This window comes from Lycium barbarum, chromosome 3 (genome assembly GCF_019175385.1).
Source record: "Lycium barbarum isolate Lr01 chromosome 3, ASM1917538v2, whole genome shotgun sequence".
In the NCBI taxonomy this organism is placed as follows: domain Eukaryota; kingdom Viridiplantae; phylum Streptophyta; class Magnoliopsida; order Solanales; family Solanaceae; genus Lycium; species Lycium barbarum.
Genome location: NC_083339.1, coordinates 3337312 through 3353169, shown reverse-complemented (window position 1 = coordinate 3353169; position 15858 = coordinate 3337312). Strand labels below are relative to the sequence as shown.

General features: G+C 32.5%; 1 protein-coding gene and 1 non-coding gene across 2 annotated transcripts; both read left to right on the top strand.

Annotated features, from left to right (window-relative positions):
• Positions 1-11808: 11808 nt before the first annotated feature.
• LOC132629936 (ferritin-4, chloroplastic-like) lies at positions 11809-15580 on the top strand. Its single transcript, XM_060345362.1, has 8 exons — positions 11809-12141; positions 14062-14145; positions 14232-14292; positions 14400-14487; positions 14717-14778; positions 14868-14933; positions 15019-15082; positions 15196-15580. Exons 1-8 carry the CDS (start codon positions 11858-11860, stop codon positions 15246-15248), a joined length of 762 nt encoding a protein of 253 aa, XP_060201345.1. The 5' UTR covers positions 11809-11857; the 3' UTR covers positions 15249-15580.
• On the top strand, positions 14540-14642 carry LOC132634595 (U6 spliceosomal RNA). Its single transcript, XR_009580294.1, has one exon. It is a non-coding gene; the product is annotated as a U6 spliceosomal RNA (small nuclear RNA).
• Positions 15581-15858: the final 278 nt, after the last annotated feature.

Genomic DNA, 15858 nt, shown 5'->3' with positions numbered 1-15858 from the left:
TGGTTCTAGGTAAGGGTTCTATATTATCCTAAAGGAAAGGGGTTAGGCATCCTTTAGAATCCGTTAACTACGGTTATCCGACCAAACTTAGGTTAATGAATTAATGCTAAATAAGATGCCTGAGATTTTGAGGAAAAGAGCTATGAAATGTTGCTAAGATTTTTTACGAAAAATATAAGAATGTTGCTTAAGATAAGATTTAGAGAGAATATAATAATTTGCATAAAAGAAGATTTTAAATGTCATTTTAATAAAACATATAAAAATTGGTAAGGCTTTAAATAAAAATGCTATTTAAAATAAGATTTGCATAAAATATATAAGTAGAAGAAAAAAAAAAAAAAACAGACTTGTATAGTGTTTTAATAAATATTTGAAACAAAATTAAACGACAATGTATTTATTGGCCTTGCGTGTTAGAGGTATAAATGAAATACAAGATAGCTAACGAGTTTTCTTTATCCCTTTTATTATCTTTATTTAAATATGCTTAATTAAAAAAATGCATGATTGATTCAAACTTGAAAATTATCTATAAAATATATTAGAGTTTATATTTGCGTATTAGTGACGTTTCTTAAAACAATATTCTAAGATAGCAAGACACGATTCCTTTTACTCCAAATATGCTATTGAAAATCAATTGTTCTAATAAAATAAATATCATAGATACTTTAAATTAACTACCCATCATATTAAACGAACCCACTAATTCCGCTAAGGTTCATTCTAGCTAAGAAATCTAAATTAAGATGAAGTGTTAGTCAAACAATCACATACACAAAGATAATAAAATGACGGAAATGTAAAGGAGTTCGAATGGGATTTGGCCCATTTGGGACGCTGCTGTTGTCGCTGCTGTTATGGGCCTTGGCCCAGAATTAAATGTTTTGCTGCAGGTGGGCTGACTCGGGAGGAGACAATGTTGGGCTTTAGCCCAACACCGAATGCGGAAAAGGACGAGTCCTTCGGACTCGTATGCGATGGTCATGCATAAAAAATGAAAGGAAAAAGAATTAGTATCTAACCAATAGATAAGGTTAAACATGTAGAATATAAACTCAAAACAAATCAGTAAGTTATATATATACTATGTATATTGAAATATATCTCATGTATACATATTCATAGCTGTTTTAAATAAAGGTATACCAGTAATATATGTAAATATACATAACCAACTGAAATATACTTGCAACAGCGCACAAAATTGATACAACGCCCAAACGAATAACAAACTATATCCGAGATTCACTAATACATGTTTACTCACATGAAAATGCATATGATCCAGACTAAACATATTCGTAACATCCAGCCACTTGGAGAATTCAAATAAGGCATTTTATTATTTGTCATGTCCTGATTTAAAACTGGAAGTGTAGAGCAACCTAACTCAACAGTATCATATCCTTTTAAGTTATTACACTTACTTCAGGCCACAGTTTACTTTTGCCTTTCACATTGACACAAGATTTCTTAACCATTTAAGGTTGTGAAACACACAATACTGGATAAGCATGGCAGGCTAAGAAAAATTCAACTAACAGAACAAAGCATTTTTCGACATTCAAGACTACCAAACTGACTGCAAATGACGTGACAAACGAGCTACCAAATGCTAACTTAGATAAGGAGAACACGCATATGCTTACTGGAAACAAAGACAAGGAAACCAAGTCATTCTTACAACCAAACAACACTGCAGTCACGCATATCATTCAGACACCCTGGTTTTGGAAGAATATATCAAAGGGACTAAAAAGAAGGGATGACCAAGTATCATAATGAGAAGCCTTTAAGGAAGCGGAAGATACACTTGTGTGTTTTTCGCACACGCCCATGTGAACAGCATGTGATAACAGAATAACATCATGTCTTAGCTGGTTTCAACAAGATTTCAAGAATGCATAGATGAATTCAAAACTTGCACATGCTATGAATCAAAGAAAAGGGTAAGGACAGGAAATCAGTTATGTTTTCGAAAGGCAAAATTCTAAATGATCCTGTGACCAGATAATTCCCTTTCAACAAGTTTAATATTCGAATCCTATCTCTATTAGATTTGTTCATCCTTTTAAAGTTCAGCAAACACAACAGCCAACCATAACAATGGGCTTATCATGGCAGCAACAAGGGTTTACAAATTGTGAACAAACTCAATGAATCATATAGTCCCACAGGTGAGCATACAACAGTGGGCAGGGGATACAAGGGACATGTCAACCCTTAAATTTCTAAGATGGTCTTAAATCCATTTTAATCACCTTTAAAAAAAAACTCTTAAGCATATTACCAAGCCAGTTCATAAGATCACATTGCATACTTATTCACAGATGGGCATTCATATTGCACACTTGTTCAGTCTCTTAGGATTATTAGGCAAAGTTCACAAGAGCACACAGGCTCATTATAAAATTCAAAAAAAGAAAAGAAAAAAACTTGTTTCATGCTGATACATCAACACAGCTTTATTCTCTATTCTTTAGACAAACAAACAGAATGTGTAAAGACCATTGTCTTTTTTTTTCATGAACCAAACAGGGAAGACTAAATATCTCAACCAAAACTCTAATCGAAGACTGAACCAGACTAACCTAATTGCCACACTTTCTTGTAGTACAGAACTGAACCGAAGGTACAAAAGAAAGGAAAATCTAACTAGGCCTTAGGGAATAATGGGAAAAACTCACTCCAAGAACATACATTCCTAGGAGAACACAAGTCAAATCAGACGACATGTTAGGATTCAAGGTAAACTATTTAACATTGTCACAATGCCCAGTCTCCCTGAAAACTAGGTTTGATTTAAATCACAGCATGTTTAAGGCCTGATGGGTTGATAACTAACACTGGATTGCATTGGCCTCACAACTTCAACATACAAACACACAAGGATTTCAGCATATGTTTGACTTCTTACTAAACTGCACTTAGGTAGCCATCACATAAAGAAATGAAACACTGGTTAACTTATCTAATTCACATAAGCATGGGAACACAAGTTGGTTTCAGAACAGAGCATTTTACTAGCTATAAATTTCATTTTTTTTTTTTTTTTAACCAACATATAGTACATGCAGATTCCAAGAAAAGCTAAAGCATGCTTATTCAATCTATATTCGGCAGAACTCAATGCAAATCTTAAGCTATACAAGGATTTCCTGTGATCACCTCAAGTCATGTCATACTAAATCCTTAGCCAACTAACAAGGTTTATACTAATCTCAAAACCACTTAACTGAAGTAATATCACAAAGCATACTAATGAATGAAAACAACTTATACTGATCTTATGCATGTAACTTGGACTTATGCAAACTCTCTATGGCATAAGGCAAATTTAAAACAGGACAAACAACAATTTAAAATAGTTTTAAACTATATTAATAGCAAGATAGGGTCTAGTTCTATATGATTGAGATTTGACCTTCGATAAACGAACTAAGATTAACTTAAAGGGACTACACAGGAAGCTGATACCCATAAACATGATTAAACAGGATTCAAATATGAGCAAACATCTTCGAACTAAGAACTAATGAGCATGCTAGGCAGGAATGATTATCAACACCCATAAGAAAAAGGGCTAAACAAGCAATTAACTACCATAACTAACATCCTAGAACACATATAAGCAGAAAAGAAACAATTAAAATTCAAAATAATTAAAAGAGAAGATTCACTGACCTTTTTCGGGTGCAGCGAAGTGGGTGCGAAGCCTTCGATACACACTCAAACACTCCAAAACTCAATTTACAGACATAAAAGAGATTGATAAAATTGAAATTTTTGCTTGGGGGATTTTAGCGACAAAAACGAAGGCTTTTTGTTTCTATGGAACTTTTTCAGACTAAAAGACTCAAATTTTTAAAGGGGGTTTGTGCAGCTGAGAACTTAGTTTCTTTGGGGGTTTTCCAATCCAAAAATCCTCCTTGGGGTACTCCTATGAATCAGAAAATCCTCCTATCCCCCAGAAAATCCCCCGTTTTTTTTCGTTCCCGTTCGTCTCCCCTCTCCTTCGTTCCCCCCTCTCCTTTTATAGGTTTTTGCTTGGAAAAGGGAATGAGGAGCGGGAGAGAGAGAAGAGTGGGGGACAAGGGTGAGTGGGGAGCGGAGAAGAAGGAGGAAAAAGGGGAAGTGGGAGCGGCGGAGGAGAGGGAAAGGAGGAGAAGAAGAGGGAATGGGAAAGAGGGGGTGCGGCGGTGGAAATGAGGAGATGAAGGGGAAACCCTAAAAAGGGTTTCCCTTATTTGGACGAAAAAAATGGATCGGACCCGGTCCATTTGTGGACCGGGTCAAATTTTAGACTGGGTATTAAAAGATGGACTAGTGAATTTAAACGTGGACTGGTCTAAAATTGAGATAAAAAATATGGTCTAGTCCAAAAAATATTAGGAGTTAATTGGACTTTGATTTGGGGTCCGGTAAGTCAAAATACGGACCGAGTGCAAGAAATAGTTTGACTTCTAAATTTGAATAAGAGACACATTTTGATTAACGGTGTACTAAAGGTGCCAGAATATCATCTAATACGGAAATACTTAGTTATAAAAAGACCCGGGTAAAAATTATATGATGTCGCAAGTGACCGTGCTATAATATTTAATAACAAAACGCTATCATAAGAAAATGTGCGAAATAAATGCGATGTGTGTGCGGAAGTTGGTAGAAACGTCGAGAAAATGCAAGTTTCAATAATACTAAATAATAACAGCAAATAAATAGCGGTAGTGATACTGTTAATAACAATAATGATAATGGTAATAATGATAACGTTGATGATAAATGGTGATAAAAACAATAAATAATAATAGTAAACAACAAATATTGATAATTAAAAAAATGATAATAATTAATAAAGCTAATAAAATATGATAGTAATTAATAATAAACGATAAATAACAATTATTGCAAATAACAAAATGATAATGAATTAATAATAATAACAATAATAGGGGTAATAATAATATAATAATGATGATAATAATAAGAGAAATAATGATGATAATAATAATAATAAATAACAATTATTGATAAAACAATGATAATAATTAATAATAAAAAATAACGATGATAATAATGATTAGTAATTAATAATAATAATAATAAATAAATAACAATAATAATAATAATGCGAATTAGTAATAATAATAGTTTAAGGATAATAGTAATAATTAATAATAATAATAAAAACGATAATAATGATAATAATAATAATAATAATAATAATAACAATAGCTGCAGTGGAATAATACAACGTGGGTGTTAATGAAAGACTAATAATTATAAAAACATATTTTTTATTTTATTTTATTAATTTATTTATTATTTTTTTTTTAACGTGCCAGGAGTATAAATAGGTGTTTCGGAGGAGAGGCGGGACAAAATTGGGTGTCAACAAACATAATAAATATACAATTCAAATAAAAAAAGTAAATAAATATAAATTCAACAAATAAAATTATTATTTGATAAAAGAAGGAAACATTTATGTCCGTTAGTGATAGTGGAGATGCTTTGTAGTGGTGATGGTAGTGATGGTTGATGGTAGTGGCTAGTAATGGTGGTAGTGTTAGTTGTTATTATGGTGGAGCTAGTGCGTTGTTGTTGTAGTGACGGTGACGGTTGGTTGCGGTGGTGGTTGTGATGACAGAGGTGGTTAGTGGTGATGAGGGGTTAGTGGGGGATGGGGTGGTGGTGGTGGTGGGTGGGGGACGGTGGTCGGGGTGGGGGTGGGTGGTGGTGGAGCTGTTGATTATGAAATGAGTGGTGTAAAAGTTATCCATACAAAAATACCTCTGAATGAAAATAAGACTTTGTTCAAGATCTTAATGATTAAGATCTACTCGGACCAAATAAGTGCTTAGATCTTAATGTAAACAAATGCACTTAATGTCTTAAGGTTTGAACCATTCTTAGTACAATACTAGCAAACTATGCCCGTGCGATGTACGAGGCCTAACATGATTAATTTGGTTACTCACTTCAGTTAGTCTTTATGGTTTGTATATTTTGTAAAGGATACCGTGATTCTCCTTAGTGAGGCTCCATATTTTGTTTCTTTTCCTCTTATTTTTCCCCTTAATTTCTCAATTGTTGTTAAAATTTATCTTATTTTGGTTATGTCCACCTGTTTTTATATTTAGTAAGTTGACGATTCAAATATCTTACATGTCAAGTTTATAATCAGAAGATTCAAAGAATATTTTATTATATTATACACATTTTTAATTTAGAACCACAAGATTGAAAATTCTATCTTTATTTCTTAAACTCCGTGTCTAGTCAAACTTAGACACTTAATTTAGAACCAAATGAAGGAAATGAAAGGACAATTGAGACACTGCGGACACGTGGGGACTAAAAAAATAAACACACAAGAGGTAGAATTAATGTTAAACTTCTGAAATGTACACATGTTAGTCCATGATTAGAGTACAATTTCAGTTGCTTTTTGTACAACTTATTGTTGTTGTGTTCGTCCCTCTTGGACACTTATATACCCTATTATTGTTAAAATTTGTCTTATTTTTGTTATGTCCGCCTGTTTTTATATTTAGTAAGTTGACGATTCAAATATCCTATATATTAAGTTTATAATCACAAGATTCAATTTATAATCACAAGATTCAAAGGATATTTTATTATATTATACACATTTTTAATTTAGAGCCACAAGATTCAAAAGTCTATCTTTATTTCTTAAACTCCGTGTCTAGTCAAACTTAGACACTTAAATTGAGATAGAGGGAGTATATGTCAAATGAAGGAAATGAAAGAACAATTGAGACACTGCGGATACGTGAGGACTTAAGAAGTAAATACACAAGAGGTAGAATTAGTGTACTTCTTAAATGTACACATGCTAGTCCCTGCTTAGAGTACAATTTCAGTTGCTTTTTGTACAACTTATTGTTGCTGTGTTCGTCCCTCTTGGACACTTTTTATATATGTAATAAAAAAATATAATAGAAAAATGAGAGAGACTAAATATTCAGTACTATGACATATGTCCACGTGGGATAAAAAAGTAGTTGGTATGTGTCCAAGTAATATGGGACGGAGGGAGTACTTCATTTATTAATTCTTAAAGAACGTGAAAAGTCAAAAGTGAATTAGTAAAAGTGCACGGAGGATATAAATATGTGCCAGAGAATTAAAATTGATATTCAGTATTATGACATATGTCCACGTGGGATAAAAATGTAGTTGGTTAAAGTGTACAATTTATATAGTAATGTGGCCATGTAATATGGGACAGAGGGAGTACTTCATTTATTAATTCTTAAAGAACGTGAAAAGTCAAAAATAGTGCACGGAGGAAATAAATATGTGTCGGAGAATTAAAATTGAAGTGCATACGTGAATATATGAGAAGAGAATAAATATTCAGTACTATGACATATGTCCACGTGGGATGAAAAAATAGTTGGTTAAAGTGTACGATTTTTTTAGTTGTTGGTACAGCCAGTCAATGTTGTGTTAGTCCCTCTTGGACACTTATGTGTCGGAGAATTAAAATTGATATTCAGTACTATGACATATGTCCACGTGGGATAAAAAAGTAGTTGGTTAAAGTGTACAATTTATATAGTAATGTGGACAAGTAATATGGGACGGAAGGAGTACTTCATTTATTAATTTTTAAAGAACGTGAAAAGTCAAAAGTAGTGTACGGAGGAAATAAATGTGTCAGAGAATTAAAATTGAAGTGCAAACGCGTATACATGAGAAGAGAAAAAATATTCAGTATTATGACATATGTCCACGTGAGATAAAAAAATAGTTGATTAAAGTGTACAATTTATATAGTTGTTGGTACAACCAGTCAATGTTGTGTTAGTACCTCTTGGACACTTATATATAATAGAAAATAACAAATAATAACTACCTAAACTGCTAGAAATACATACACATAATAATTAGTTAATAAAACATTTACAATTAAGCCTTATTTTCACCCTTTTTCCTACGGTTATAGATCCTAGTGACAGCAAGTCTAACACAATCATTCAAATCTTAGTCATTAAGTCTATTTGTTTTTTAGTCTCAATCTAAACCATTTATATCTTAGTTATTAAGTACACTTTTTTTTTTTTTTACAATCACTTAATGGGTCTGAATGACTAAGATCTGTAACAAAGTATTAATATCACTAAGATGTCTATTGAAAGATATCTACAAGAATGAGTGTTCACCAATTTCATCTATTTACCACTACCATCATTGCAACTATTGTCAACTACTGTTACACTTACCGCTATATATCGTCAATCACCATTGTCATTCACCACCACCATTAGCTATCGTTATCATCCACCACAACCATTAGCCGCCAGAACCCACTACTACCATCATAAATTATTTTCAATCACCATCACCTCTAACTACTACTTACCCACAACACCATCATTATTAGCCAACACCATCCCCAATCGGCACCCACAACGACCACCGCTAGCCATCACCACCACCAACCGTCATATACTTTTTAAAAACATTTTATTGATTAACGTAGTATTTTATTAACTTTTATATTTGTTAATTGTTAAATACAGACAAATTTATATATTCAGATGTTGATAAAATATTATTAAATATTTAGTATTCAGATCTTAACACTACGTCTTAATATTCAAATAATATTTATTTCAGATTCAGACATCTAGATCTTATACACATATTATTTAGACTAGTGAATCTATCCGCGCTTTGCGCGGTAATATTAGTAACATAATCTTTGGTCCTTTTTCTAAAGATTGAAAATAACATTGACGATTTAATCACATTTGTTTCATTTATTTCATCTAAATGATTAGGTCAAAAATTGTTTTTAAGTTAACTTCTTTCCCTCAAATTTTACACAATTTTAGCTAAATTAAGCAAATTTTCCTTTTTTCTTCCACTAATTTCATGAAAAATTTCTAGATTTTTCTCACTCTTGATTACTTTTACTTATATTTTCATGATTCATGCTTTATATTTGAAAGGAATTTTTTTTTTAAGAAAAAAACTTTTTAAATAATCTTAGCGCGCTCTCTCTTCCCCGCCCCCCCCCCACCCCACCCCACCCCCGGCCCCCATCTTTCAATCACATTTCTGTGTCATTTAGCTAATAACAATTACATGTTTATAAATTACATTGATCCAGCATTTCTCAATACATAGTTACTATTTATGAGAACCTTTAAATGCATTGGTTTAGTATTTCTCAATAGTTGTTGTCGATGAGAACCTTTTTAAGTGACCCCGCTCTTATAATTTCAAATGCGTCTTCTAAATTTGTTTTGTCATAGCAGATTAAGAAATTGTTGAGACAACATCTTTAAAGCCCATCAAAAGCCCTTTAGCATATTCGAGGAAGTTGAATCCTTCTTAATTGTGGTTCTTTATGTTCCCCTATTGTTTGCATATGCATGTATACACAATATCAATTTTCTTGGAGCAAAAAAATAATATTTTCTGATATTGTCATTTGTTTCGGGAGCATGTAGAGATAATAATACTAATTGTAAACAACGTAAATATAATCAAATACAATGTGAACTTGGTACAATCACTCGTAAATTTCAAAATAGGCATTTTAAGCCTACCAAAAGACAAACTTATTAAATATGAATTAGCACTATAACTACAAGCCTATAACATATTAAAAGAGGAACAGCAACACACACACACCTACACCCCTATCAAAAACTCAAGAGAATTTTAATTCCGGCACCTATCAAAAACTCAAGAGCAGTTAAAAAATAAACACAATAATAGAAATAAAATAGAAAACTACAACAATATGCGTCACAAAAAACTACCTTGAAAGACTCTTACCTTCATTTTGCAATTTTCGTTGTCTCATGTGATATACCTTCCGACTCAACCTACAATCAAAAGAGATTCTACCACAATGCACATCACAGTAGAAACTACCTCAAACGACTCTTATATCTCCGTTTTGCAAATTTTTACTATCTCTTGTGACTTATTCTCCAACCAACCTACAAGCAATTCCCTTCACACTAAAAAAGTACATAATTTTTAGTATTTACAAAAACGAAATCTATTAGGACATGGAAAAGATTACCATAGTATGTGTTGTAGATGAGTCGAATATAGGAGTACTAAGATGAAAATGAAGGACAAAAACACCAACAAAATGAGGAAGGCAAAAAAGAAGAGAAAACTTTCTGTCGCAAAAATTATGAAATGAGGAGAGGAATGATATATGCTACCTAAATGCCTTTCATTATCATACCCAATAACTTTGCTGGTAATTATGACTTATTAAATTGCGAAAGAAGTGAAGAAACGTTCCAAATCACAATATTGCTCTATTGATGTTATTTTAATTGTTTACAATAGAATATGAAAAATGGAGGAATAGTTAATGGAGGCTACCATATAAATACACATTTGAAAATCCAATATACCCGACATAATGACAATTAAAAAAACAGAAACCCATAGAGGATATTATTCAAGAAAAAGAGTTGTAAAAAAACATGCCATAGAATGAAAATCCCATTAAAAAGACATGTCACCTACCTCATTTGTATTGTTGGCGCAATTCTAAGTAGAATTATATTCAATTGTCTACGGAAGAACAACGTCGATCAATTGGTTTCTCCTGAAACAAGGAATATCATCTCATAAGTAATTGAAACAAAACTTTAGCAATTTATCATTATATGAGAGATCAAAATCTTAAACATCAATTAAACAACATTAATTATATGATCAATAAGACGTAAGAAGTAAAATGAAAAAATAAAAGCTTAATGCACGATTGAGAATGGGAAGGGACAAAGTTTTGTGCTCTCTATCAAACTCAAATAGGTCGTATTGTTATTTAAAGGAAAATTAAGGAGCAGATATACATATGAGAAATCTGAAGAGACCTGGATCATGAATGTAAGAGATATCCGTTTTTAGAAGATTATTAATAATTAATTGTCCTTTTAATATACCTACTTGAATGTGTTGTTACGTGGCTAACTTAGTATTACTAATGGAGTAATTAAGAGGTATGAGTTATGGAGATGATTTGTTAAAATAAAATAATTAAAAGAAATGGGGGAAAAAGGAGAAAAAAAATAAATGTCAATAGAGGCCATAGAGTGGTGCCACATAGGATTGTCTATGCCTAGCTTTACATTATATATTGATTTGTATTCAGATTCAAATATCACAATCTTAATAACAACAAATGAGGTCTTATCATCAAAGTTACGTGATTATATAAAAATCTTTATATGTTATATATATACTCAAACACCACCAAAGGATGTGGTGCAGTGGATGAGATTGTTCCTCCCTTAAACAGAGGTCTTGAGTTCGAGCTTTGGGTAATAAAAAAATCTTTGATAGGGAGCGTTTCACTGAATGGGCCTTACGCGGCGCGAATCTGAATATAGTGGAGCTCCAATGCGAATATCGTATATATATATAAGTGAGAAACCAAACAAAATTTATATACTCAAATGACAAAAAATCTGGAAAACATTTGATGTTAGTAGTAAAGATAAATATTAAGCAAGTTAGAAAAGAAAAAACAAACCAAAAGAGGGTGGAAGCAAAAGTCCAATACTACAATCCAAGACTCAATGACACCTAAGATGATAATGATAGATTCCGGAAAAACCTCTAAGTCTCACCTTTTGGATTAGGGCCACGAGCCCGCCACACGCCTCGTACAATTGGACTAGTCGACATACCCCACGTGTCACTCCCTCTTCGGCCCAACTTAATCGTATTCCACTTGAACACTTTCATCAACCTTCTATATATCTCTCTGCTAATCCCAATCTGCATATATCATCTTTCTCATTTCTCAATTCTTAGTTTTCTAAATTCTTAAATAATGGCAGTTTCAGTTACTACTAGTCTTCTTGTTAGTCCCTTGAAAACTCCATCATTATCATTTTCTTCTTCTTGTGACTCTGTTTCCTTTGCTTCAAATGTTGCTTTTCCTAGGAAACAATTTAAACTTTGTGCTACAAATGATGGGGCACTTACAGGTGTGGTGTTTGAGCCATTTGATGAAGTGAAGAAGGATGAATTTATGGTTCCTATAACCCCACAAACTTCACTCGCTCGCCAGAGGTTTGCAGAGGAATGTGAAGCTGCTATCAATGAGCAGATCAAGTCAGTTCTTTCCCTCTCTTAATTCTTGTTTCTAGTGAATTAGTTCCCTTATGAATGCTCTGATTGCTATTGAATCTCTGTTTTTTTTCCTTTCAGATTTTAAGGTTTGTTAAGGACTCCCTCCGTTTCAATTGATGTGTCCTAGTTTGATTGGACACGAAACTTAACCAAAAAGAACTTTAAGGCTCCGTTTGGTCATGAGAATTTCACTTTTTTCTTAAAAATTATTTCATTTTATTTGAAAATCAACGTTTGGTCCTGAAAACTTTAAAATTTTGTTTTCATCTTTTTTCCACCTTCAATACATTCAAACAACCAAATACTTTTTGCAAAAACTATAACCAAACACAACGGTATCTCCAACTCCAACTCCAAAATTTCAAATAAAGTGGAAAATATTTGGTTTTCAAGGCCAAACGCCTACTAAATCTTGTAGTCTTTAGCTAAAAATGTGTATAATGTATTAAATTGTTATCTGAATTTTGTGATCTTAAACATGTCAGGTGAGATTTTGGAATTAAAGAGTTACACTATATAATAGAAAATGACATTCTTTTTTAAACAAACTATAAAATAAAAAGTAAGACATGTAAATTGCAATAGAGGGAATAAAAACTATTTTAAGACAAATAAATAAATAAATAAAAGTACATCTTTAACAACTTAAGATTTCACATGAGATGACACACTGTATATCATGATATATGGACAGACAAAGGTCCTGGATTCAAGTTACTACACCCTTAATTAAAACGAATTTCACATGTTTGTCTCATGAAAGAAAAGAATTATATTCGCATGTGAAAGGACGAATTCAAAGCACAAATAAGTTTATAAAAATATGTTATGTCTAACAGCTTTAAATTTTGAGACAAGATGCAGCACAGTTCAGCAGAAACCCCTATTTCTTTTAGTACTGTCATGGATGCATATCCGCCGTCCGAGGATCTACGCAATAGAATTAAAATAGATCTAAAAGGGGTAGAGAAAAATCATGGGTAGATATATTAGAATATACTTGAATTCAAGGCATGTTCATAAGGTTACATGGTTGGCCTTAACTTAATTAAGCAGCTAATTTAGGATACAGCTTAATAAGCTGAAAGTTGTAGTTTGTTTATTACTCCCTCCCTCACATTTTATATGATGATGTTTCACTAGACACGAAGTTTAAAAAATAAAGAAAAACTTTTGAAACTTGTGGTCCCAAACAAATCATAGAAATTTGTAATTAGAAATCATTTCATTAAAAGTAAAAAGATAAATTTGAAGTTGAATTGTTACTAAATATAGAAAGATGACATTCTTGGAATAGTTATTAGCTGACTTACTATAAATTGAGACGGAGGGAGTAGTACTTCTCAGAATAGTTATTAGCTGATTTACTATAGTAACCTTGCTATGTTATATAATATGCTAAACTGACATCTATTTTATATACATAATTTTCATCCATAATAAAAGAAAGTAAAATTATTGCCAAGCTTCGAAAGAAAAGTGAAAAAACCCAAAATATAGACGCTGAAGAGGATTAAAGTATTTTAGCTGCTCTTTATGAAGAGTTAACGAGTTTCACTTCCCCCTTTTTTTGGTCTTTGTAATAAGATTTCTTGGTCCATTTATTGGAAAAAGTATTTCGTTTTTCCCTTCTTATATCCTTTGACATGCCTTCTGTTGAATCGAACTACGTAATGTTTTTCTATATGTGCTAAGAATAACTTGTATACATTGGTAGTGTAAAAGGTCATCTAAAAGATATCTACATATAATTGTCCATAAAAAGTGAGACTGGTAACCTGAAAAACAAGACAGGTTATATGCTATAATAGGTTAAATTATATTGATAGCATATATATTTTTACTCTGTCCATTTATGTTAAATTGTTTTGCTAAATTGGTTCGTTGTGAATTTGATTGCAGTGTGGAGTACAACGTTTCTTATGTATACCACTCAATGTACGCCTACTTTGACAGAGACAACATAGCTCTAAATGGCCTCGGAAAGTAATGAGTAGAAACCATCAATATCCTGCCAAATTTTCCGGTTTCAATATTCATATGTTAATTGAGAAAATCTAATTTGGTACCAGATTCTTCAAGGAGTCAAGTGAAGAAGAAAGGGAACATGCTGAGAAGTTAATGCATTATCAGGTTCCTTTCAAAACCATAAAATTTAAAAAGCACACTAGAATTACACACTGCGAAAGAAAAACATTAGTATCATTTGTTTATTTTTCCTTGCGTTTTATGAATAACAGAATATCCGAGGAGGAAGAGTGAAGCTACACTCTATTATGATGCCTCCCTCTGAATTTGATCATGTTGATAAGGGAGACGCGTTACATGGTTAGTTTTCTTGCATTATTTTAGAAGCGTTAATCTCTTATATCAATAATGTGTACCTTCCGGCAAATCCGATTATATTGGAATGATACATAAGAAATTAGTATGGCCCCTTCATAAGAATGACACGCACAAATTGAGAAATGGTCCAAATTTACGTCAATATTTTGCCCCTTGATATGTTGGATTATGCACATTATTAGCTCTGACTCTTTATCTGTTTATGATGCAGCAATGGAACTGGCTTTGTCCTTGGAGAAGCTAACAAATGAGAAACTTCTGACCCTGCATAGCGTAAAAACCTTTTCTTTTTCTTCCGTACATCATTGACGGTTTTAAACCTATTATTAGCATGCTTACACTTCAATCTTGATGAACAACAGGTGGCTGATCGGAACAATGACTCTGAAATGCAAGATTTTGTTGAACGAGAATTTTTGGCCGAGCAGGTAAGTTGAATTGTTAACATTGAAGAGATCATTTGCTTAATACTTTAATTTTCAAGTGAGTTCATTATCCTAGTTGTTTCGGCAGGTCGAGGCTATTAAGAAAATTGCAGAATATGTAACTCAGCTAAGGATGGTTGGGAAAGGACACGGTATGATCATTTATCATCTCAAACTTACTAGTAACTAAATTTCACACGGCATTAGACTTACCTACTAAGTATATCCCTACCTAATTAATACTAATATATTTCTTTACTTACAGGAGTGTGGCACTTTGATCAGATGCTTTTACATGAGGCTAATGGTGCAGCTTGAAGTCCACAGTGCAGTCTCATTTATCTTAGATTATTAGGCTCTACTATATGCTGTTTCAACATTTAGAACTTGTGTTGTTGTCCAATAATGTAATAATATGTTTATGTTATTACTTAGAATTCAAGTCATGTATAGGCTTAATCCTGGAAGATCAATATGGCAGCTTGTTTTCAAGAAATAAAAGTAGTTTGATGAGGAATAAAAGGAGAGTTCTCATCTTGCTAAGTTTGCTAGTTTAATGGTCCATTACCATTAGGGTAATTACATTTATGTAGGAATATCTATGAGATCATGTACAAAACAACTACTTAAGAAGAAGTCGATTGACCAAACTGGATCCCAACTTGCATGAACAATAGGTCTTCAATGAAAGGGATGTCCGACACCCACGATTCAAAATTTCCTTGCCAAGCTACGTGAAGTACATTTCCAGAAGTCAAATAGAAAAATTAGTGCCAATGAACCGAAGTGAGAATAAAAAATGTTCTGATTAGTGAAAAACTTATGACATAATCAATACGGGGCCTCACCACCCATCAATACACGGTGGTGGAATAGAGGACATAATCCATATGGATATAGTAAGTCAAAGCAATTCGACGATGTCTAA

Bases quoted from the DNA above. Each gene is read 5' to 3' on its own strand.
- LOC132629936 (XM_060345362.1), top strand. From the start codon at position 11,858: ATGGCAGTTTCAGTTACTACTAGTCTTCTTGTTAGTCCCTTGAAAACT. The intron at 14,293-14,399 runs GTTCCTTTCAAA...TATGAATAACAG, and splicing joins AGAAGTTAATGCATTATCAG to AATATCCGAGGAGGAAGAGT. The intron at 15,083-15,195 runs GTATGATCATTT...CTTTACTTACAG, and splicing joins GATGGTTGGGAAAGGACACG to GAGTGTGGCACTTTGATCAG.